At 37.9% G+C, this 24872-nt stretch overlaps 1 protein-coding gene across 2 annotated transcripts; it reads right to left on the bottom strand.

The window, feature by feature from the left end:
- Positions 1–35: 35 nt before the first annotated feature.
- On the bottom strand, positions 36–24866 carry LOC136260218 (protein FAM193A-like). 2 transcript variants are annotated; one of them, XM_066053867.1, is made up of 21 exons: positions 24653–24866; positions 22623–22668; positions 20905–20930; positions 20635–20744; positions 19953–20102; positions 15974–15998; positions 15299–15484; positions 14197–14384; positions 13945–14044; positions 11759–11842; positions 11548–11585; positions 9400–10534; positions 6395–6646; positions 5843–6117; positions 4407–4566; positions 3923–4080; positions 2118–2247; positions 728–1522; positions 538–673; positions 367–401; positions 36–311 (listed from the first exon to the last, which is right to left on the bottom strand). In XM_066053867.1, the coding sequence occupies exons 1-21, from the start codon at positions 24743–24745 to the stop codon at positions 171–173; spliced, it is 4263 nt and encodes a 1420-aa protein (XP_065909939.1). In that variant the 5' UTR covers positions 24746–24866; the 3' UTR covers positions 36–170. The 2 variants fall into 2 exon arrangements, with proteins under 2 accessions (XP_065909939.1, XP_065909938.1); XM_066053866.1 differs by having other exon boundaries at positions 3902–4080; positions 24653–24865.
- Between the last annotated feature and the right edge of the window lie 6 nt (positions 24867–24872).

Here is a 24872-nt window from a genome sequence, read left to right on the forward strand (position 1 = left end):
ATAGTGTACGGAGAATATACTATCTATGACGTAACTAGTTTTGGAACTACTAATATAAGTAAAAAGTATGTAGATCAAACGAAACAAAAAGATCAGAATAGCTTTTACAGTATATAACATATCAGTCTTAAAACGCTGAGTTTTTAAATGTCCCAATCTCGGCGGCACAGTTAGGTTTTCTTCAGGGTGAGATCTCTAAGGTTCACCTTGACGGCAACCTTGGGACGGTTCTCCAGTGGCTTGTTCATGAAGCAGAACCTTTTGAATTCCTCAAGTTCACGATCAATTTCGTCCATTTCACCATCAGAAGTCTGAAAAAGATGAAAGGTAAAGGTGCAGTATTCAAAGTAATCAGAATTTTCTTACATTCACAGCATCATCCTTTGGCATGAAGACATCATCTAAACACAACAGAAAACAACATACTCAACACAGACATAGTAAATATTACAAACATAGTTACATACAAAATGATACCAAAACAAAATAATGGCAACACATAATCAGAAATTAAGCCGTAAAAACGTACACACATACCCAGAGAAGTGGAATTAGTGGCAGTGTGTGCAGCTGGTTCCTTCCTTTGTACAGTAGCCTGTGAGTGGTTAGTGGTAACAGCAGGAGCTGAATTGGATTGAGAGTAGACTGGCTGGGTAGTGTACCTAGGCCGTGACTGAAAAAGAAAGTTTTATAAACGCTTATGAGCAAAGACATTGAGTGTTCTTACATATTGCTGCTGCTGTTGTTGCTGACTGGCCAACTGTTCTTGAGCCATTCGTTGGAACCTTGGCGGTAGCTGCTTGATCCTATTAGGATTGGGAGCATAGTGGTAGCGGGTGTCACGATTATCTCTTCCCATCATCATGTCCTTATCTTTCACCATTTGCCTCTGCTGGGGTGGCAGCCGAGTGTTATGTTCTCCTGAGTAGTACTTCTGCCCATTATCCATCCTTTCCATATCCTTAGCTTGTTGTAGCTGCTGTTGTTGTTGCTGCTGTTGTCTACGGCTGGTCATCGTAGTATACTGTCCCTCAGTTGGTTTGTTAGTGGTTGTGTTAGGAGAAGTGGTTACTGGACGAGTCTTTTGAACAACTTGTTGTTGTTGTTGAATCTTTTGATTGTGGGCCTGAGTTTTTACACCACTGGTTGCAGTAGCATTGTTGGATTGTGTGTCATTCATTGCTGCTGCCTTAGCCTGCATCTTCTCTCTTTCCTGCTGTTGTTTCTCCAGTTTTTGTAATGCTGCAATTTTCCCGTTGATGAGGGTGAACTCCTGGCTCAAGGATCGTTTCATCATCATCTCTGTTGCTTCCTCCATTTCATCAGAACTGTGGTCAGACAGTGTCCCATTCTTAATCTTCTCTTGCTCCTCATCACTGCTTTCCTGCTGCTCATCCTCTTCCTTCAGTTTCTCTTCCTCCCCATCTGGTGATTGCCGACCCTTCGTGTCCTTTTCGTCCCCTTGTGAAGATGTGTCCTGGTGTTTAGAGTCTCCGTCATCTTCATGTTGGTTGTTCTCTTGCTGTAACGTAACAAAACATACACAGAATCAATTCAGCACACACACTATCTATCTTTATAGGCTTACAAGCAGCAGGGCCAGCACGAGGATAACAAATGCCATGAAGTGAAAGCACTGTACTTGTGCTAACATAACAGGTTGAACCATCATGGAATACCAGACCATCAGGTTATACAGGAACAAAAGATTTTCAACACAACAAGAACCAGTCATGATACAACTACCACCGAAAACTCTGTATACTGAAAATGAGTAGGGCCCAAGTGTAATGAAGCCTTTTATTAACTGGATGATATTATTTGTATTTCAGCTGGCAATTTACAAAATGCTACATCAATACATGAATTTGTTTGTGTGAGATGGCACCACCTTGCACTGTTATATAAAATAATGAGATAATATGGTGTAACATGTACTCCCCATACCACACTATAACACTTGTGATTCCATGATGTCATCAATACACACACTAATGTACTGCATATTGACAAAACAACACCTCAGCTGTACTTATAGCAGGATACAAACAAGAGTATACATGGTCAAGTATAAGGGTTTATAATGCTAGTTAGCTGTATAGGTTAACAACTGGTACCTTTCGTTGTTTCCTTCTTTGTCTCTTCGCTGCCCTTGATGATATCTTATGGTTCTCTTCTTCTGGTCCATTAATGAACTCCAGTAAAGTGTCCAATGATCTGTCATCCAACGATCTGTTATCTTTAGCCCTACACATAGACACACAAGATTACCACAGATACCTGTATGGGATCAATCGCTCTACAAATTACATTTTGCATTCTATACAGTAGTAATGTACAGTAGAGATTCCCCCAAACAAAATGTTGCCCCTCAAAATGCCGCCACCTAAAATTATCATAGAAATATGAAGAATTTTAATAAGGTGAATGGAAGCAACTCCGTGACTGGGGTAACTTCATGAATTTCAACTTCGATGAGCTGCAACTCAAAAACCATTTGTGTTGAAGACACACCAGAATATGGTGATGAACTGCCTAGCTACTCTAGTTTTTATGACTACACAGTTTGAATGAAGTAGTGTAGTGCAATTTTTGAAACTCTTCAGTTCTACTCCAAAATTTTGCTATAGCCAATTACAAGTCTCTAGCAATTTCTTTCAAGTGCAACACTTGTACTTGCTTAGTTAACAGCCAACAAGTGCATACATCTAGAGACCCAACCAATGCGATTAAATGATTGTGTATCCAAATTGTCTTATAACCACCTAAGGAATTTAATGCAGCACTACAAGATAGTTGCAGCTGAATTAAAGACTGATCTACTTCTCTAGCATGTTTTCTAACAAGGAAAGACCATTTTCTTGCAGTAAAGCAATGTTGTTGGTCTTTCTGGCTCACTGTCAGAAATTCATGACGTTCCCCCCCCCCCCCTACACACTTACCTTATTTCTAAAGTTAAATCTGTCATAATCCTAGCACAAGGCCTATTGCTAATGTTATTATTCCATATAGACACTTTCCTTGAGGAGCATATTTAGACATAAAGCGTTTACACTGCTATAAGGGTCCAGTAGAGATACCCGAAGCTACACAATAGGTTTGTCATGAAAATAGGGCGAGATGACCAAGGATGATCTAGCTGGACTAAACAATCAGGTTGATGACCACACCTTCTTATTGGTCTAACTACACTTATAACAATAGCATGGTGAGATTATGTCATGGCAACATGTAGACAAGAGGCTCAGTCGAGATACTCTAATAAAATAATCACCCAAATATGACCGTTAAAATTATTAATAATGTAATAGTAGAATTTAACTTGTACGGTAGTAGATAATTGGGAGAACCTTTAGATACATGTTCCATGTGACATGCTGAGTAATTGGTACAGTGGCTCACAGCTCGTATCAATTAATAGTGTAATATTCTAGGGCTAACAGATACCTGATTATAATAATTTATTATCCAGATAGTAATTTGAAGTCATAAGATAGTTTCTAATAATTTTCTGATACATACATGGCTTCCACATTTCACACTATAAACTTAATTTTGTTTCTATTCTAAGTACTAGAAAACAAATTGTTTTATAGCAAGTGACAATGTCACTATATGGAAAGATTTTGTTCTGGATATCTGGACATACATTTCAGCCCTAGTGTATTAATAGGTAGTTAAAGATGAGACAACAACTACTAAAAGATTGTACTCTGATAGAACAGTCCAATAATGCAAAGCAAGGTGACAATTGCGGTGCTGGTTTTTTCATTAATTTTTTACTATTATTTTTATTAAAAAGTAGCACAACATTAAATAGTTTACCATCGACAAAGTCCAACAAGATGACACACTTCAACACACACTCTATACCACATTACAATGATTACACTCAACATACTCTATCGTGGTTGTAACATACTCTATCGAGGTTGTATTAGTAGGCAGAGTATGATGATTACTACAAGAACAATGGTCGTGACTAGTAGTGGTCGTGTCTCTCTGTTTCTTCATCTCCAACTTCACCCTCATTTTGTCCCTCTGTTTGGTGTAGTTATGACTGGTAGGAGCAGTGGGCGGCTACAAGGTAACAGAACTGCTATCATCAACATGTACACTATCATAACAATATATACTGGTAGATGTAAGTAAGTTGATGTATGTGAGTTGATTATGTAATGAGAAGCTACAGCATATAATGTAATTGTTTGATCAATAAGATTGTACTATTTACACCTCCTTAAATATTGGCAACTAAATGACTCTAATAGAACACACACAGTTTTTTGACACAAAATTTCTTTATTAGGCATGTAAATTGTGAGCAATTACACTATACATGATTACACCCTCTACTTAACATTATAAAAATCACTGGATTATTAAGGTAAACATTATTGACATACCCCTGAGTGTCCGAACAGTTCACAGTAACAACACCGACAGTAAGTACGTCCACTATTATTACCACCACCACCACCACCACTATTATTATTATTACTGGTACTAGTAGAGCTCCCTACTCCATTGTCCTTACTGGTTGAATTACCATTAGTTGATGATGACCTGGAATAGTAAAACAACATGTAACCATTAGCATGATTGTAAAGGAATGAAATGTTAACAAATTAGAATTCTGTTTAACTGAATAACTGGTACCTGCCTATTATGATAGCACAATATTGAGTGTCTGAAACATTACACTAACACAATAGGCAGAGTATTGTATCGTAAGTAAAAATGCATGTCACAGAAAACATAGACAAACTCTAGTAGAACAGTCAGTAACTCTAATAGAGCAGTCAGGTGGATGACTGCACATAATAGTGGACTAGTTTTTTCATGTTATTTTGATAGCTTTTCCACAGACAATACAATAATAGTGATACTTTTAAAGAGTTGCTTGTACGACTAAAAGAAAATGCAAATTTATGTACTATCAACACATTGGAACCGATATATAAATATTGAGCACAACTATGAGCTTAATAAGGCACTTCCAACTAAATCTTTTGTTTCTCAGGCAAACTCATACAATCAAGTACAAGTCAGTAAAATTAAAATTATAATTTTTTTGCTACTGATTTCATGTAGCTAACCTACATTACGATTGCTGTTACATGCCAGTGGGCAGCTATATGGCAAAATATTAAGTGTCCTGTACTTGTGATCATGTGGAGCTTAAAAAGCAAGTTGCAACGTTGTGGTGTTATATTTACACTTGCAAGGTGATTACTAGTGTGAACATAACTATTTTGCATTGAAAAATATTGGGTTGGTCAGGCCCGAGAAAAAAGATTTAGTTGAAGTGGCCTATATTTTCACACTTCAGCATAACACAAGAAGTTAAGTTACAGACTAATGCTTAGATACAACAATCCATTAGAATACTGACGAGTACTTTCTATATCAAAGCTGTACTAAATAATTATGTTTCATGGACTCTTTACCCTCTAGTAGACCCAGCAGGTCAAAATAAAAATAAATAAATAAAAATGTAAATTATTTTGTTATAGTATATATGACTGCTCTATTAGAGTATCTTGAACTAAAAGCCCATTTGAAATGAACAATGAGGAAGCACTTTGCTACCACACCTACTTACAATTCTACATCTACATTAGGTTTAAAGTGAGTTAGCCAAAACACTGACCCTCAACATAACACTAGAAAATTCATAAATCGGAATCCTTGATGGTAACAGGCTCAATGCTTTATGTACTGAATGATCCATTATGCAACTTTTAAAAACATTTTCACTAAAGCAATAGCAAACCCAGCCTTAAAAATGTTGTCCTTTGCAATTTTTCCAACTCATATAGTATAGTACTACACAACTCACTTAGAGCTACAGTTGTGATTATCATCCATGCTACCATTACTATCAGTTGCTGTATTACTGGTACTATTGGATGTGGTCCCAGAGGAGGTGTGGCCATTGCTACTGCTGTTGTTGGTTGTATCATTACAGTGTCCATGGTGATGGTGACCATGGTGATGGTTGCTATGGTGATGGTGATGATGATGATGACAACTGTCACAATCAGGAGAATGTTGGGCACTTGACTTTGAACTCTCCAATGATGAGCTATCCTCTTCATAGCCAGAATCGCCATGCTGTAATGTGTAATGGGAAAATAAATCATGAAACACAACAATAATAGTATAGTAGCTAGAGACAGCTAGTACAAAACTTAACATACAAAAAATATATCAACACCTACAAAAGATATATTTTTCAATGGACTATACAAAGGACAATAGTGCCTGTCATAGCTTCCACTGTACAGTGGGAAATGTGTGCTGGCTGGTATAAACAGGTGGTGGTTCTGTATAGACAGCTACAGTGTTGTTGTGTGCATTGGAACTATTTTCTAAGTGTAACACATCTTACATTAGTGGAGTGGTGGTTGTTGTTACATGAGCTGTGATCTCCACTGGTTGTAGCCCCACCCACCCCTCCAGCATTGGTTGATGATGACTGCTGTACCTCCTTCGAGTCTAGCTTGTAGTGTAAGAGATGTGTCTTGGGGGATTCCCCTGGCCGCAGTGGTTTGGAAGGCTTCTCTTGAGCCAGAGCAATGAAGTTGTGACCGGGTGTTAGCTGAATCTTGTGGACACTGTGCATCACTGTGGACTGTGTATCCTATACCATAATGGGTATAATAAATACGTGCATGCATGTATGTACGTTATGTATGTATGTATGTATGTATGTATGTATGTATGTATGTATGTATGTATGTATGTATGTATGTATGTATGTATGTATGTATGTATGTATGTATGTATGTATGTATGTATGTATGTATATATATATATATATATATATATATATATGTATGTATGCACGTATAGTGGCTCAGTTATCCGGACTCCACTTATCTGGATTCTCGGTTAACCGAAGTACAGAAATGACTGCTCTATTAGAGTAGTGACTGTTCTATTAGGGTAGTTGAATAATACCAATATTTTTAACCAATGTTCTTTACGGTTATTCATACACAGTTTCAGAGATACGGACTTTTCAAACTTATGGACCACCTCTGATCCCAAGGGGTTCAGATAACGGAAGTTCCACTGTAATCTATGTATGTACAGTACATATAAAAGAAATGCATTGTGTGAGAAACAAATCAGAAAGAGTGCTTTATTTTACCATAAAGTAGCAAGGGTGCAATGTGAAAATTAACACATATTTGTTGACAATGTGTATAGCTTTTTAAATTACAAACACTTAGCAGTTTGGCCTACAATTGTACAGACACAGATAATCCAGGAGATATAACCCAAAGCAGTGTGATAAAAGTAAGGCGATCGAAAAATACCTACAACAGCCATACCACATGTTAAAGCACCACCACGTGTGTGTACGGAAAATACAGTACGAGGGTGTGTGTCAAGAGGCTAATACAGCACGAGGCGAAGCCAAGTGCTGTATTTGCCTCAAGACACCCCCCGAGTACTGTATTTTTTGTACACACAAGCAAGGCGGTGCTTTAAGTGTTATATTGTACTTCCTGGTCGTCTGGCTCGGAGGGATTTTCTCTAGTACTCAAACCGCTGCGATTTTTGGTGATAAGGATATCAGTAAGTGTTTAACTAATCTATTTTTAGTCGTAGAACGAACTTATAGGATTATTTTGGCTAGTTTTAGCGATTTACAATGTCACGCACGTGATCAATCGTGCTGTCTTGGTGGAGTCGTGTTTAAAAGCTTCGTGATCAGACAATCAGTAAGCGTATAAACAATCTATTCCTAGCCGTAGAACAAACCGGTAGGATTACTTCGGCTGGTTTTAGCGATTTACAGTGTTGTTTACATAACATTCCTTAAATAAATTCTCCGCATAACTGTACTTTATTTGCCCAAGTGTGCTGTATTTGCCCAATTAAGTACATAACTGTACTGTATTTGCCTAATTAGCTGCATAACTGTACTGTATGACTCATACAGTACGGTTATGCAGTTGATTAGTATGATATGGAGAATACGATACACGGCATCGCTTTGATCCTCCCACGCAAAGTACAATATTACTCTATATGTTTCATAAGATTTCTACTAGTGGTGACCAGTACCAGGAAAAAACACTCTGAAATCACATTGACTACATTGTATTGACTGTTTTATTAGAGTATATGACTGATCTGTTACAGCAACTCAATAGGTCTTTTCATTTAAGGCAATGGAATGCTGTGGTTAGATTGTGACGACATAACTGGTCTATGACGTGGCTTCCGGAGTGCGATGTTGTTGCCTTCAGTGAGACAGTGACTATTGATATTGACAGTGTTTATACCACTGCAGCTGCTGAATATATCGCTAACAATTTTGTATGAATAGAAAAGCGTTGGTGAGTGATGGATTGTTTACTTGCAGTGATAATTTGTGAGATAATCAAGTTTACGCTGCCTCAACTTGGTTGCCATGTTAGGTGAATGTTAGTCCTATTCACTAGAACAGCATGACAGGAGAATACTGTATGCAGGTGCCCAGCGATACCTAGATCAATGCCTTGGCACTCACAAGCCATCCAAGAGCTATACAGCATCAGATACATTCCCACTACCGTGTAGGTTCTGCCGTCATTTTTACTTTCTTTAGTCCCTCTAGTACGCTGGTTTCTCTATACAAGTATGCTGGTTTAACGGCACCTTCATCATTGCTCCAGGTTTGTCGATCACTATAAGAACACTATTTCCTGTTGTTGCCATTGGCTTGAATGGCTGCTAGTGGCGAGAACAGCGGTGAACTATCGTTAGCACTAGAATTATCACCAGTGGTTTTATTAACTACAGCGCTACAACTTCTGTAACTTGAAGATGTGGCTTGCTGAAACGCAACAATACATAGCTTTCCTGAGAGAGGAAGACCACTCTGACATCTAAAGAAATTTGAGATGCATATATGGTAGTATGAAAAAGTTTCAGCTTTTTTTAAAAATGTGTTTTTGTACAGGAATCAATGGGAACCACGAGTTATGGTTAGCAATATCGCACCCTGAGCATATTATGGTTAGTTAAGGAGGTCTCTCTATGAAACAAAGTGCAAGAGGTCCATTTCCCCTAGCTCCTTCACTACTACTACTTACACATTGTACAGGAGCCAACTTAGCACTCTTTTTAGATTTTTTTTCTTTAGTTGTGCTGTACTAGTTTCTTTATCTTTCCTACTCATTTTATTATCCATCCACATTACATGTAACTGTACTCAAACTAATACAAAGTCAGATAACCTTTTTAAACAACAAAAAGAAATGGAAGAAAAGACAAGTATCACATATTTTAACAAAACCTTCAACAAAAGATCATACAAGCCCCATGAGCCTACTTACTTACCAAGCAACAAGAATAACAAACACACAATATACAAACTAGTACACACGCATTACTCACAGAGTGATTGCAGGTAGCAGCTCTGGCTCCAACACACACAGCACACTGACATGATGTGTTAGTATTGGGTACTATGAGTGGTTTTAGTTTGGACAAGTCCACATCTGATGGTGGAGAATCAGCAACTTTACTACTATCAGAATCTTTTGTTGATGCTTTCTCAGCCTTCTCTAGTTTCTCACACTTGCCAGCAGCTGTCTTGCCTGACAACACAACACCACGACTCTTCAGTGCTTCAACAGAGTCTTTCTCATAGGAGCACTGATCCAGTTGTTGCTGTAGAACTCGCACGACTTCATAATGACGTGCAGAATTGAACAATTCACTGTCCATAGGATCTTCACATTCCTTCTCTAGACCCAAACACACTCCAACACAGTCACCATGTACTGATACATTGTTGTGGTTTAATTCTAGTCGTGCCACTTGCAATTGTGCCTCATCTTGGCTGGAAAATTGCAGCCCAGCTGGGCCATTTGTTCGATAATTCTCGAGTTCTTTACGAGATAATTTTTTAGTCACTCGCAGCTTTAATACAAGACCATCAAATTGTACATGAGACTTTGGTGTAGTGCCATTAACTTCCCCTCTCTCTGTATCACCGTTCATCATCTTTGAAAAACCTTCAAACAGTGTCCCATTGTGCAGGTGGTTCTTGCCATTGCTGTGTAACAACAGTCCATTCATTCCCACCCTATTCTGCTCCACCAGTGACACTCCAGTATCCAACAAATCTTCCAGTTGTAAGTCTAGGCCCATAGCCTTGAGAGCATTCAACTTTAAGTTGATATCATTCATTTCTTCTATGGATAGTCCAAAATCTTTGTACCTATCATTGTCAGACAAGTGGCCTTCGGTTGGTAACTTAGACAGATCAAGCTTGGACAGTTCCAACTTGAGCGTATAAGTTTGAATGACTCTATCACCTGTTAGAACAGTATCAGGATCTCCTATGGGTTTCATACAATGATAGAGGATTGTGGATAGTTCTGCTGGTTTGAGTGTGCGTCCAGAATTGTCCAGCTGCACAGACTCCAGTGGTTTCATTTTGTTGCACAACTGTGTGTTAGTGATGCCACAAGCAGAGAATGGTTTAGGCTCTTCTGATGGTGGCTTGACTACTTGACTGATAGCCCTACATATGTCATAAAAGGTAGTAGCTATTCAACCAAAATGTTCATCTTACAACATGCACATATAAGACTATGAAAAACGTATAGCTGTGTTCAAATAAACACCTTTCACGGTACATATGTACTTTCAGGAGCTATGGACAAGGGAGTGTGTAACTCAGTACACTACCAATACTACACAGGGCTCAACCCAGAATATTAACCAAGAGAGGGGCGACGTAAGTCACTTTGGATTCTAGGGGGGTCTGGGGGCATGATCCTCCAGGAAAAATTAGGTAGAAATATACTCAATTTTGGTGAATTTTTACTGTGATGCCATTGAATATTGACTATTGGATTATACAACTTTGGGATCAATTAAACCTTTCCATTTCTCAAGGCTTTAGGTATAAACCTAGGGAGGGCAATAGCTAACCCAGGGGGGCACGTGCCCCCTAGATTAACCTCTGCTATGTATATAATTGGTTACATCGCTACTCCATTGTCTTGTGTGAAGGTAGCAAAGGCTGCTTCGATATCAAGTTGAAGATAAAGCTTGGAATGGTCAAGCGGAGTAATTTTGCGTGGTTGGCATGACTGTAGAAAGCCTGTGCTACTATTCCTCCATCATGCCATTGAACTTCATTTCCATAGCTTCACTTCATCGCAACGGAAATGTGACGTACTAGAGCATGTGCCTCTGCACAATATCCCAATTAGGAAATTTTAAAAGCTACTTATTGCAGTGCATGGCACCCATGTTCAATTTTTGCTGTTTACAGAGTTACATGCTCCCTTGTCCATGGGGGTTCTGTCTATAATAGCAAGCACATGCAACTTTTAGTTGGAACTTGGAAATAGAGAAACAGAGATTATAATTGGAATACCTCTCTATCTTTTTAGTTTTTAAAAGTATAGGCAACATATTTTAATTTCTATTACTATTATATTATATAGCAGTAGTAGTAGTAGTAGTAGTAGTAGTTACAAACATACACAACTGAAAACCAAAAAACTGCATAAAGATTCAACTTACATTTTGCTCACTGCTTTAGCAGAAGCAAGATCCTGGTTCTGTAGGGAAAAAAGACTATAGTAAAAAATCATGTATACAGCTGATCATATGCAAAACGATATCATAATTATACCTACACTTCGTACATATCACTAGTAGGTGGCATGGTACTAATCCCCAGCATGAGCATTTTAGCAATATATAAAATAATTCACAACCACAGCTATTAAACCTTGGACTGTTGTTTTTGTTGTTGCTTCATCTTCTTAAGAGACTCTGCATCAGAACGAATCTCTTCAATATGAGCCTTTTTGCTCTGGGGAGTAAAAGGGTATATGTAATAAGCTATATCGTGTGCCTACTCTCTGTGTGTGCATGTGTGTGTGCATGTGTGTGTGTGTGTGTGTGTGTGTGTGTGTGTGTGTGTGTGTGTGTGTGTGTGTGTGTGTGTGTGTGTGTGTAGTGTAGTGTGTGCGTGCATGCGTGCGTGTATGTGTGTGGTGTGTGTAATGTGTGCACACATGATAGTGTAAAGTATGTATGACAACAGTCACAAATAAAATTATCACAAAGGCTAATAGAGGACTTGCACGTATGACAACACAAGCTAGCAATGGCTGTCAGGCAGCTATATTTTGGGACAACTTTCTATGGCACACACTGGATCAGAATGAAGCTAATAATGTTCATTCACTAAGCACTGGGTAGAGTGACACTGGGAGGCAGGGCTAGGATTGAAATAGAACACATTGGCTCTGTGAAATCGGTGGCTAATTAAATTTTGGTAAATTGCTTACCAATTCTAATTCCTTTGCTGTTTCTAACAAGCTTGGTATTGTGCATTCTAGAGCTGGATACTCATTGAACCATCATCACAAATAGTGAGAAGGCACTTTTCAGTCACAACAATGTCCTGAAACATAGCCGACAGCTGTGGATGATTATGATGAATTACTTCACCGTGTAAGTCCTCTATAGTAAAATAACTATACCCTCCAGCAGCTAAGAATCATGCAATTACTGTAAAAATACAGCAGATAGCCACAAACTTTAATACCGATACCGATAATTGCCATACAATTTACACACCTCTCAAATTAGCTATGTGTGACTGCTCTATTAGAATTTTTATTGATCACAACATGTAATGACTGTTCTATTAGAGTATTTCAATCTTTTTCACACGAACATATATAGTAAGTAGCAGTTGCTCAATGTTTAACACAGCAATTCCTGCATCTTTTATGTTAGAATAATGCTTAACACTATTTCCAGCATGTTATACCCCAAGTTTTGTTAGCATAGCATCTATGATGATAGTCATTATGATGATTGGCACGAATGGCTGTTAATCGGTAGGTAATGTACAGTTTTACACTAATTAGACTTCTACTCCTATATATAGTAATTTTGGGTAACCCCACACAAAATTACTCCTCTATATATAGGCAGAAGCACTGTAAAATAACGTACCCTTGTGCACACCAAGGCGTGCCTTTTAGCAAAGCGCAGTACATACAATGCACACATCATAGATATACCTTTGTCCTCCTTTGTGTTTCATTTCTTTTTGCTGGCAGCCCAAGGTGTTGATTTGCTGTAGCAGAACGCATGGCTTCCCTATGTTTGTAAATGGGAATCATCCATATCTCCATGGTGACTGGATTGATTGCAGAGGTGTTTCTAATACTGCTGTTCATTAGTAATGCTGTGTGACAGGCTGACAATAGGTAAAGCGAAGTGTAATGGTTTCAGGCACACGTCTGGTTTAAAAGCAATGTAGGATTGCTTACAAGGCTCATAACTGTTAAATCTGGTAAAGATTTAGACACCACTTAAACTGCCTCCATCCTTCTCTGGTTCACATCTTTTACATTTGCATTTGAGTCGGCTAACTATTCAAAATCACTTGCTTACATCCTATTTAATGTTCACCAAGCTCATTTGTGTGTAATTCCTCACTACCATTATCAAATTTTGTGTACCTCCACAAATTTTGCATACCCCAGTGCAAAATTTCTCCTATACATATAGGAACAATTTTGCATACCCCCATACAAAATTTCGAGAACAATTTTACATTGGATACGTAACTACCATTGTGCATAGGGGTACACTATTTTACAGTGCTTCTGCCTATATATATATATATATATATATATATATAGGAATATAAGTCCAATTAGAGTAGTTTTATCCTTCACTGACTACACTAAGTGTTTCTTGGATACACAGAGCCATACATACATTATTGTGCAGTAAAATAATAAAATAGTTACAAGTGAAGGAGTACAACAACTTGTAAGACTTTTCCTATGAATTCACACCAGTAACATCAAAAGTAATTTTTGGTATAACGACTCATGCTTCTATCATGCTTGACACATTAGCCAGCTATGATCAATATAACAAACAGACCTGATCTATTGGTATACTAGGAGGGAAGGTGGGGAAGTCAGTTTTGGCTACCCTCCAAAGATGGCCGACCTCTTCCATCTCCTGATCTAGTTCATTGTATCTGTAGAGCAACAGTCATGTAACATATTGTATGGTCCTTGGTAACTTTAAACCCACAACCAAAGAAATGGATATGTACATGTAGTATTTAACATAGTGTATATGTGTGTGTGCACATGTGTATACATGTGAGATACATACAATGTTACTCACTTTTGGTTAAGCTTCTCTGCCATGACACAATGGTGGGCATCAGATGAGAGACTGGTCAGTCGGAGTTGGGCAATAATTAGAGGAAGGTTGGAGCTCATAAATGACTCAGCAAATATTAGTTCACGGAAGATGTTCTTGTTCATGAGATCAACAGTTAACTTTAAGTTGTCCACATATCCAGCCTCCTCCTATAACGTATGCAGGAATACACTGTAAGGTTGAATATCTTTAGTATTGTACATGTATGTAGTGTATTGCCTTGCGTCCTGTATTAGTCACTGGGGGTGGGAGGATAAAAAATAAATGCCTTTAGAGTGTAGGAATGTGCCCAGGTTTATAATAATGGTGGCTACAAGAGACAGGGATGGGTCCAGAAATGTTGTATGGGGGGGCCTTAACTTGTGTATGTGTCAGAGGTGAATTTGTAGTGGTTGTTCAGTGGTATTTTTATTTGAGTAGTGGTCGATTCCAACCACTTCCAACTACTGTGGGCATATCCCTGACAGTTCAGTCATAGTTTGTGAAGTGAAAAGTTCCACAGTATTATCATTGTAATAATGCAGAGGGGAGGGATGTATATGTGAACACTGGCAATGTTGATGTAGTTGCTGGTCTCATAGGTGAAAAGTTTGTTGCTTGAAAGAAACAAATATCTAGGCTGCAATTTGAACCAATACTATGTCTGTTATTGCTGCTAGTTTTCCATACATAACATATGTGTTACACTGTAACATAATATCCTGTTGGTGGTGTTTCTATAGATACGCAGCAGGTGATGTTACTATATTTGGCCATTGCTATAGTTACATATGAATCTCATTTACAAAATTCCCAAAACCATCACGGGATTCTGAAAACACTTTACAAAAGGAAACAAGGCTTGGTATATGTGGTAGTTCTAAAAGGCCTCCTCACTGGTACTGTGTAATATGTAAACCTCTAAAAGGAGAAATAAAGCGTAAAAACTTGTGGTACTCTTACAAATGTGTTTATGATTACCTACATGTCTTTAGCAGACGTAGTGTATGCACCCACACACACTAAACACAAAACACTACACTACACTACACTACACTACACTACACAACACACATGTACTTACCAGTGGCTGTAACAGTTGATGCAGAGATGGTAGGGCATCAGCCAATGTGAAGTACTCATCTAATAACATTTCAATAAAGCTGATAGCCAGCTGAGGTGAGTTAAAGCCAAGTGACAGTTGCTCCAACAAGCGAACCTTGACCTCTAGCAAGTACTCTCGAGCCAACGTCTCCAGCCTCTGGAAGAACTACATACAAACAAACAAGAAAATTTATCACATAAAGTGTAATTGCAGCCACATGAAAATCTCAGTGACCAACATGCCATCCACAACAGAATTCATTTAATTACAAATTTTATGTTAATTTGTGCTAAAAGGATTAAACAATTAAATTATAATTAAAAAGGAGACTAAATAAAACACACACACACCACACAGCTTGGTAAACACACTTTACTAAAAATTCATGTCAGATGACATCAAAACACCACACATCCACACAAGTCAACAACCTGACACACAATATCACTGGCCATATAACACAGTAAAGGATACTTGTCATCATTACTACACCTTATGTCATACAATACAACTTCATCAACTACAACATGTGTTTATAAATGGAAAATCATGTGGATATTTTCTTTTTAAAAACATATAAATGTTATTATATGGACATGAGAATATTAGAAAATATTTCAATCTATACAGTATATTGTGTACAATTTAGTTTACCTGATGGGGGTCTCCACGACATAACCTAGAGAAACAAGAAGCACCCATAATAGTGTGTCTAAATACAGACAACTAACAACATGACTGTCCTAGTACACACATACAGTACATGTAGAAATTAGTGCTGAAACAAATAACAATTTTTACTATTCAAATAGTTGTGAACAAAATGACTGAATATTTGATTATTCTTTAAGCTTATACTTCTATAGAATAAGTACTGAAACCTTTTGTTAGGGAGCAAGGTAAAAGCCTAAGAGCTATGTTTATCTTTTCTAAAATAGAATTTTTACATCATAGATACATCACTTCATTCACAATCTTAAGTTTTAAGGCTGGCATTTCCATCTCAATACAGTGTACAAAAGTACTAATGAATATTCAAATAGTTTGTTAACAAATCAAATAGTGTCATGCTGACCGAATAGTCAAATAACCGAATAATCATTTCAGCACTAATAGAAATATAGCAAAACTGGCTGGGACGAATATTGAAATTTACCTTCAAACATTCAAAGCTTCAGTGTTAGCTTTCAAGTTACAAGTTTTCTTGTATTTATGCACATTCTTCTTAACTTTTATCTTCCTAAACCTATTTAATAAGTTTGTAAGCATTTGGAAAGTACATAGCAGCAGTATTGAATGACGCGATCAATCAATCGATTGCAAATGGGCGTGTCCGCTATATTGCAATGGTTGCAATCATGTATCAGTAATCACCAAGTAATGGCTAAAAGGACATTTTCCATGCACGTTATAAGGTGTTTTAAGGCTGCAACTATGGTAGCAAGCTGAACTGCAATGGTTTAACAGCGGGCGTGGCACACGAAGATCGATCGCGAAGAGACAAACATTGATCACGCAAGAGGAATAAGCAGCTGCAAATCCTGCAGTAAAGATAACGATGTTTATTTTTAATTCTTTCGTAGACTATGAACGCATTACGAAGCTTCAAAGGATACTTTTATAATTCAAAGTTTACTTAACTTTCAAACCCACAAAACATTCGAACCTTCATCCCAGCCCTAATGACTATATATATACACACACATATATATAAAGAACTTTGCGTGGGAGGATCAAAGCAAAAAAGTGTTCTATATTTGCCATAAAGGCGCAAGTGTTCTATATTGGGCAGTTGTAGAACACTTTAATAGACCACAATTCTATATCAGGTAGTTATAGAACTGCCAGGTCTATTTTTGTAGGCTGATAGCCTACTTCGAGTGAGTAATCACTCATTCTGGTCAGTACAACCAATCAACCAAGCCAGTGTAGGCTAATAGCCTGACTGTGCTGGCTGACCAGTCAACCCAACCAGTAAGAGCCCAACCACTGGATTTTATTAATAGACACACTTGAAGATTTCGATGATGGTTTCTTGTGGTCAGCAACAGTGAACGTTCTTAGTGCATTTTGCTCACATAAACGGACGAGTCCTGGAATATCACGGAAGTATGCTTATTAAATACCACAATCAAAAACTTTACGTATTGAGAAGACGGACAGTGGGGACTAGACTCACAAAACGACTAATAAAGGCACAGCACAGTGCAATGCAGGCTAAACACAGGCGCAATGCCTATTCTACCGATGATAACACTCCTCCGTGAGTTTCTAATTGTTTCGTGTGTCTTGTGCGTACCTCAAGTTGACAGTTCTCTATACCAGATAAAGCACTGCCTTTCGCTCGTGCTATATCTAGTACATATATATATATATATATATATGTGTGTGTAACACTTTCACACCTCAGATCAAAGGAGCCACCCGGGCTACAACTGGGCAATGATTATATAGACATTGATGCCGAAATTGATTGTGGGGATCGATAAATACTCGCGTGATTAGGATGTACGAGTTGGATTTCGCCATGAAAACCACTCAGGCAGAGAGAATTTTGTTATCCTTACCATCCTATGAGTTGAAAAACATAGAGCTAAGGTAAGAACTAGCGCTATAGTTTATTCACCAATCATTTCCACACATTTTTGAATACAGACACGCCCCCATCACAAAGCTACCACTCTGCACGGAGTCACCACTCTACAAGCGAGCTTACCTATCTAGGCCTTTAGTAAACTCCATACTTTTTCCATAAATGATTCAATAGCACTGATTAAAACATTAAACTTGTGTTACCAAAATTCTACATGATATCTATAGGATAAGTCCGTTCATCGTAACCGAACATAACCACAACATACTAGCTGCTGACCCATAATCGAAAATTTTAGGTAAACATATGTAATACATCCAGCAGCTGCACTCGTATTGGCTTAGGTGATTGATCACCCTGTACAGGTTATCAGCCTGATAAGTGTTACATACTAGGTGTAATACGGAGCATCCGGGCTTTGCCTGATATGTATGCCCTCTGCCCTTGGGCTGCATACATATCAGGCAAAGCCCTCATGCCCGTGTTACAACTATTACATATATATATATAAAGAACTTTGCGTGGGAGGATCAAAGCAAAAAAAGTGTTCTTTATTTGCCATACAAGCACAAGTGTTCTATATTGGGCAAATATAAAAAAACACTTTATAGACCCATAGTCCTATATCAGGTAGTTATAGAACTGCCAGGCCTATTTGCAGGCTAATAGCCTGAGTGATCACTCACTGTTGGCCAGTACAACCAATCAACCAAGCCAGTCTAGGCTGATAGCCTGTACTGCACTGGCTGACCAGTCAGCCCAACGAGTAAGAGGAGAACCACTGGATTTAATTTATAAACACACTTGAAAGATTTCGATGATGGTCAGCTGCAGTGAACGTTCTTACTACGTATTGTTCACATAAACGGATGAGTCCTAGGAATATCACAGAAATGTGTTTATTAAAGTACCACAATTGAAAACTTTTAGTTGTTGAGAAGACAGACTAGACTCACAAAACAACTAATGCAGGAGCAGTACAATGCAACACAGGAAAAACACAGGCACAATGCCCATTGTACCGATCATAACACTACTCCGTGAGTTTCTAATTATTTCATGTGTCTTGTGTGTATCTCAAGTTGACAGTTCTCTATACCAGATAAAGTACTACCTTTCGCTCATGCTGTACAGGAAATATAGCACTCAAAGAATGGTCTCAAGACGAAATATAGCACATGGCTTTGCCTCGTGCTATACTTGTCTCTCGCCCACTCTTTTCGTGTTATACTTCCGTTACAGCACTCGCGGCAGTGCTTTATCTAGTACATATATATCATACAAGGGATTAGAGTGTGTTGGCACTCCTTACAGTTCCAGAAGTAATTAAATTGTTGTTTGTATCATATAAATTAATCATGTTACTATACTATAGTATCATGTTACTATACTATAGTATCACAAGATAACAATTATCACAAACGCCTATAGCTGTAAGTTTGTCTGCATGAAGCCAAGATTTGTAACTGCTACAATGAGCCACTCTGGAATTACTAAACTTCAACAGCAGTCCACAAGAGGACACTTACAAAATACCTATGTTTTACACCAACATGTAGCATAAACCATTTGCAATTGTCTTGACTTTTAATACAATGGCCTATTACTGTTATGTCTTCAAAGACATGGGATGGGAAGGCTTACACACCACAGTTTGTTGTTGGCCGATTAGCTTTGTACTACAAGACAACTTGTATAGCATCTATGATATGTGTACAATACATACAGATTGTAACAACCATTTTATTGGCTTGCAAAGGACTAATCAATCAAAAACTGTTCATACATATAGTACAGTATAACCAGTGCAGAGGAACCCGTACAAGAGACCAAAGTCGTCTCTCTAAAGTTTCTACCACCAAAACCATTTGCCAATAGGGGATCAGCTTAAACTATAATTGTCCAATTTCATACAATGACCTAAACAAGGTTCTTTACAAGTACTTATGTACTTTGACCACTTCAAGTTTGAAGGGTAAAAAATCTGGTAAGGATACATACACCACACAACCAGGACAGTAATCATTACAGTTGTCTTACCTTTTCACAATGCTCTTCATCTTCTCCGTACTCACAGCCGGTTTGTCATCTGAGTTAGTTGACCGGTAGATGTTCCTAACAATATGTCTGATCTCCATCCAGTATGATTGTGTGGATGACATGTCCCCATCCACTGTCATACCAGCATCCCTGTAACAATGTTATAATACATTACATATTATTCCAAGAAAGCCACTTAAATAATGTGGACTATTATTATCCTACACTTGATACCATACAAGTTATGTTACAACAGTGGATAAAAATGAAATGTTGGGGAGTTTTCAACAGCTGCATTTTACATGTTGAAAAGTGATAAGAAATGTAAACATTGCTTTCAACTGACTGTTAGAAGTATATCCAAACAGTTGATCACACTCAGAAATATCACAATACAGTACATACAGTGGCAAAAATGTGTGTATCAGCTAACAGTCTTCCTGAGGACATGGTGATGGCACAAGATTTTTATTTTCATATTTATTTACTAACTGATTGTGTGTATAAATTATGTTGTGTTTGTATGTTATATGTATGTATTTCATGGTTGTAAGTGTATGTATTTGTGTCCTGTTGTGTGTTTGTAAGTATATGTATGTATGTTTCCTCGGCCAGGGAAGAACGGCTATGTCAACTGGTTTGAGTTTGGTTTAAAATTATAAATCAAATCAAATAGTAATACCTTAGACTTCCAGCTGTACATGATGGACAGGTACATTGTAGGACTTGTGGGGATGAGGTCTTTGTGAGTGAGCACTCCACATTACATTCTGAACACTTCCATGGTTGAGTCTGTTGAGTAATATGGACATGTGGTATAGTGTGTGTGTACAGAACACACAAACACACACACAATACACCACACTACACTACACTACACTACACACAATACACCACACTACACTACACTACACTACACACACACACACACTACATGCACACAAACACTCACCTCAGATGAGCCATCAGCTTTTGTTCCTATAAAACATTATTCACAGGAAATTATAATTTGGCCACAATAGAGAATAGTTACTATGACAACTAGCACAAGCAACCACCATAACCACATCCCCAAATAAGGTCAGAAATGTAACTAAAATATGGAACCATGTGACCCAGTTATTGTTGATGTACAACAATGGTCATACTCGTCTTATGACCTCAGGTCAGAAATGAAAATGACAACATACACACACATGGACGTATACAGATGTGTAAAATATCTGACCCAAAACATATATCCTCCACAGGTAAGAAATCAGTTTACATGCATATCCTGTGACTACTTAAATTATCATAGGAATGATCCCTATTGGAGGATATTAGCTGATCAGCACTGAAACTCCTACATGATCACAGGGTATCCAGTGACACTGTTATAACTAACCAGGACAGTGGATTACAGTGGATTGTGTGACTACAATTTATATTAGAACCAGTTATAGTAGTATGAATGAATTTGCAATATGTGATTGGATAAATGGTAGAGTGCGCACGCATGCATGTGTGTATTTAGAGTGGGTATGTATTGCAGAGCATACGTGTGTAGTGTGTATGAAGTGTGCATGTGTCCGTAAGTGTCAGTGTGTATATGTATGCATGTGTATAGTGTAGTACCGTGTGTCAGTGTGTCTGTGTGTGTAATATGTACGTGTCTGTCCACTCATGCATATACATCTACATCTGAGCAATCAAGACACATCACATACTTGTGATGTAATGAAGGATGTATTCATTCATGCACACAGTACATAATACGCACACAGTACATAATACGCACACAGTACATAATACGCACACAGTACATAATATGCACGTGTGTACATAATCACTACACTGCTTGTGGTATAACAATGACCTTGAAACATATTAAGATACAGACCACATTTTAAAGGCTTGACAAAAGCAATTAGTGCAACTGAAGCCATTCTCTCTTAGTCTACAACTATGGAATGTCTTGACAACTTAACACTAACAGTAAAAATATTCTTTGTTTCAAAGACAGTCTCAAACCCAGACAAACCAAAAACAATCAAAGATCCACAACAAAAGCCAGTAAACACCAAGCATTAATCTAACAACATGGTGTACATAATAAAAGACAACAAAACTACAAATGCACATTGCACAAAATTGATAGCATTACCTGTGGGACATAAAAATTTGGCCTCAATATTGAGGTAACCTCATTACTGAGGTCATCATACACTTAAGGACCTAAAAGCAGTGACCACAATAATGAGGTGGTCTTATTAAACAAGTAGCTGTTTTATGTGAAGTTTCACTGTACAAACAGGTGTAGCATATAAAGGCACACTGCAGTAAACACGCAGTTACTGCTTGTAAACGTATGCATGCATAGCTGTAAAGCTATCTATATAATTATGAGTTTAGTAAAATACTATCACTGTACTACTACAGTTTAGGTATCATGTCTACCATCAATACACTGACAAAATGTGCTGTCAGTCACACATATCATATGTACACATGTTCACATGAGACGACTACTGACTTAGTGTCATATATCCCATCACATAATAACTGTTGAATTATACTAGTGTATCTGTTGTATTTGTGTGTGCACGTACACCCATGCGTATGTGACAGTGTGCATGCATGCATGGTGTATCATAAGTGTGTGTGCACAGTGTGTGTATGATCCCTTACCAGCACAAGTAGGACTGGTACAACATTCTGTTGTCCCATTCTGGACCTAAGTACAATAAATTAACACTAACACAAAACACAATTAACACTGTCCCCAATAGGATATAAAAAAAATCAACTGAACCCATTTCAACTACAGTTTAAGCAGAAAACAAAACAAGGCTAATTATAGGGAATTCACTTAGAAGTCATGTTAAACACATCAGTTTCCCCTAGCATAGGATGTGCTTGTTAGCAAGCTGACACTGAAACTCACTCAACAATGCCCCAGCCTCCCAAATAAGACCATTTACCAACAAGCCATTTAACAATGAAGTCACACACATAAAACTCCACTTTTACAACCAGCCATATCAGATATTATATATATATAATCTCTATAGCATACATCCTGTATGAAGGATAGTACATTACATAAAGGTTAATGCACTATATCTCAATAGTAAATTGTATAGTCGGGCATGAACTGAAGAGTAATATCTTTATGCAAGCAACTTGATAACAATAGAACAGCTGCTGAGAAATTACCATGCTATAAGATAACTTGATAAGTCCATGGAAGCTTGGTTCCTGCATAGATAATAGATACTTCCTACCTGGATTGGAAGCGCACGTATAGTGCCCATACAAAACTACGTGACTATCCGTATTTCACACCTGAAGTTTTGAAATACTCATTTCATTCAAAGATTCTATTTTACTGTCTGGATACAACTCAGTTGCTTTAACTAGTAAGTTTAGTAGATTGTTTCTTGGGTGGTGATTGGCGTACTACTGGTATAGGGGCTTTCCGTATAAAAAGTATTTGAACATGTTTGTGAAAATAGCAGTGCGAACAAGTTTAGCTTATTACTAACTAACGCTATGTGCACTGGTTTGTGTTTCATGGTATATTCGCTCCAGTTTAGTCAAGTTCACAAATCCTGCCTTTTGTATCAACCTATCGCACTTGTCAAACTTCTAGGTAATACATAGGCCAAACCCTATATTCCATAGTGGTACGTTTACTACTCACCAGTAAGCAAAACATGTTCTTATAAAATATACTCCTAGTACTGTGTACAGTATAAGGGACGTGAAGTGCAGATAGATTAGGTGGCACTTAGAAGTTTCCAATCCAGTATGGGGTGCCTATTATCTATGGTTCCTGGGATAGGAATAGTCTGGCAGCGCCTGCCCCTTCACTTTAGAGTAAGGGTCTGGTAACCGTAGTAAACGGTACTTGTGCTACCAGAAGTCAAATGTGGTTTCAAATTGCGCGTGACGTAATAAATTACCTGTTTTTAGGCCTTTATAACTCGGCAAAGAAAGCACAAAACTTCATACTTCTCAACGTAGATCTACAGCGTGTGTATCTCGGAGTCTCGCTCGGAGAGTATCAGCTGCTTTCCAACTATTCCGAATTCAGTCACTATGGTTATTGTGTTATTCATGGCGCAAACTACATGTTTTACGTCACAAATACTTATTTAAACTGGATACTACCATTTGATTGGCTCTACCACTATAGTGGTAGTAACACAAGTACCCTATACTATGGTTACCAGACCCTTACTGTAAAAGCGAAGGGGCGGGTGCTGCCAGACTAGGATAGGAAGTGTATAAAAGTTTAATACAAAAGTACTTATGTTATATGTATGGGCTCAGCAATGCTTAACACATAGTTATAGAAGCTTCATCTACGTAAGTGAAGTCTGCACTAGCAGAGGTTTCTAAGGAGGACAAAATATCAGATATGTTGTGCATGACATAATAGACAATTTAAACATACACACAAATACACCTAAAGTAAAGCCATCTCAATGCAACACACATACAATAATGTACATACACGTGTATACTGTATGTGCCACTCTAACAATATGTAGTAATACACTACACACATCCTTCAGCTGGTAATAGGGTACACCCACTAACTGAATTACTATATAGCTATCACTATACCTTGTACAACCACTTTACACTGATAAAATAACGCTATACTATTACTCACAAACGCACAGCACATTGGTACAATTATTATAACCTACCTTGTCTTCCACATTGGCGCCACTGCTCGATTTAGTCTTCTTCTTTTTCTTCTTACGGTTCTTCTTGCTCGAATTGAGCGGAGGACTATTCATGTTATCCAGCGATATGATTAAGATGTACTAGCGAGACGGTGTACTGATAATGAGCCTAAGCGGTTTGCACAACTCTAAATAAACTTCACCATGTGTCGGCCATTTAAAGTAATTTATTATTGTCACG

The sequence above is a fragment of the Dysidea avara genome, chromosome 7, assembly GCF_963678975.1.
Source record: "Dysidea avara chromosome 7, odDysAvar1.4, whole genome shotgun sequence".
Taxonomy (NCBI): Eukaryota; Metazoa; Porifera; class Demospongiae; order Dictyoceratida; family Dysideidae; genus Dysidea; species Dysidea avara.

Bases quoted from the DNA above. Each gene is read 5' to 3' on its own strand.
- LOC136260218 (XM_066053866.1), bottom strand. From the start codon at position 24,745: ATGAATAGTCCTCCGCTCAATTCGAGCAAGAAGAACCGTAAGAAGAAA. The intron at 20,745-20,904 runs GTGAGTGTTTGT...ATTACTCAACAG, and splicing joins AAGCTGATGGCTCATCTGAG to ACTCAACCATGGAAGTGTTC. The intron at 4,081-4,406 runs GTATGTCAATAA...GTTACCTTGTAG, and splicing joins AACTGTTCGGACACTCAGGG to CCGCCCACTGCTCCTACCAG.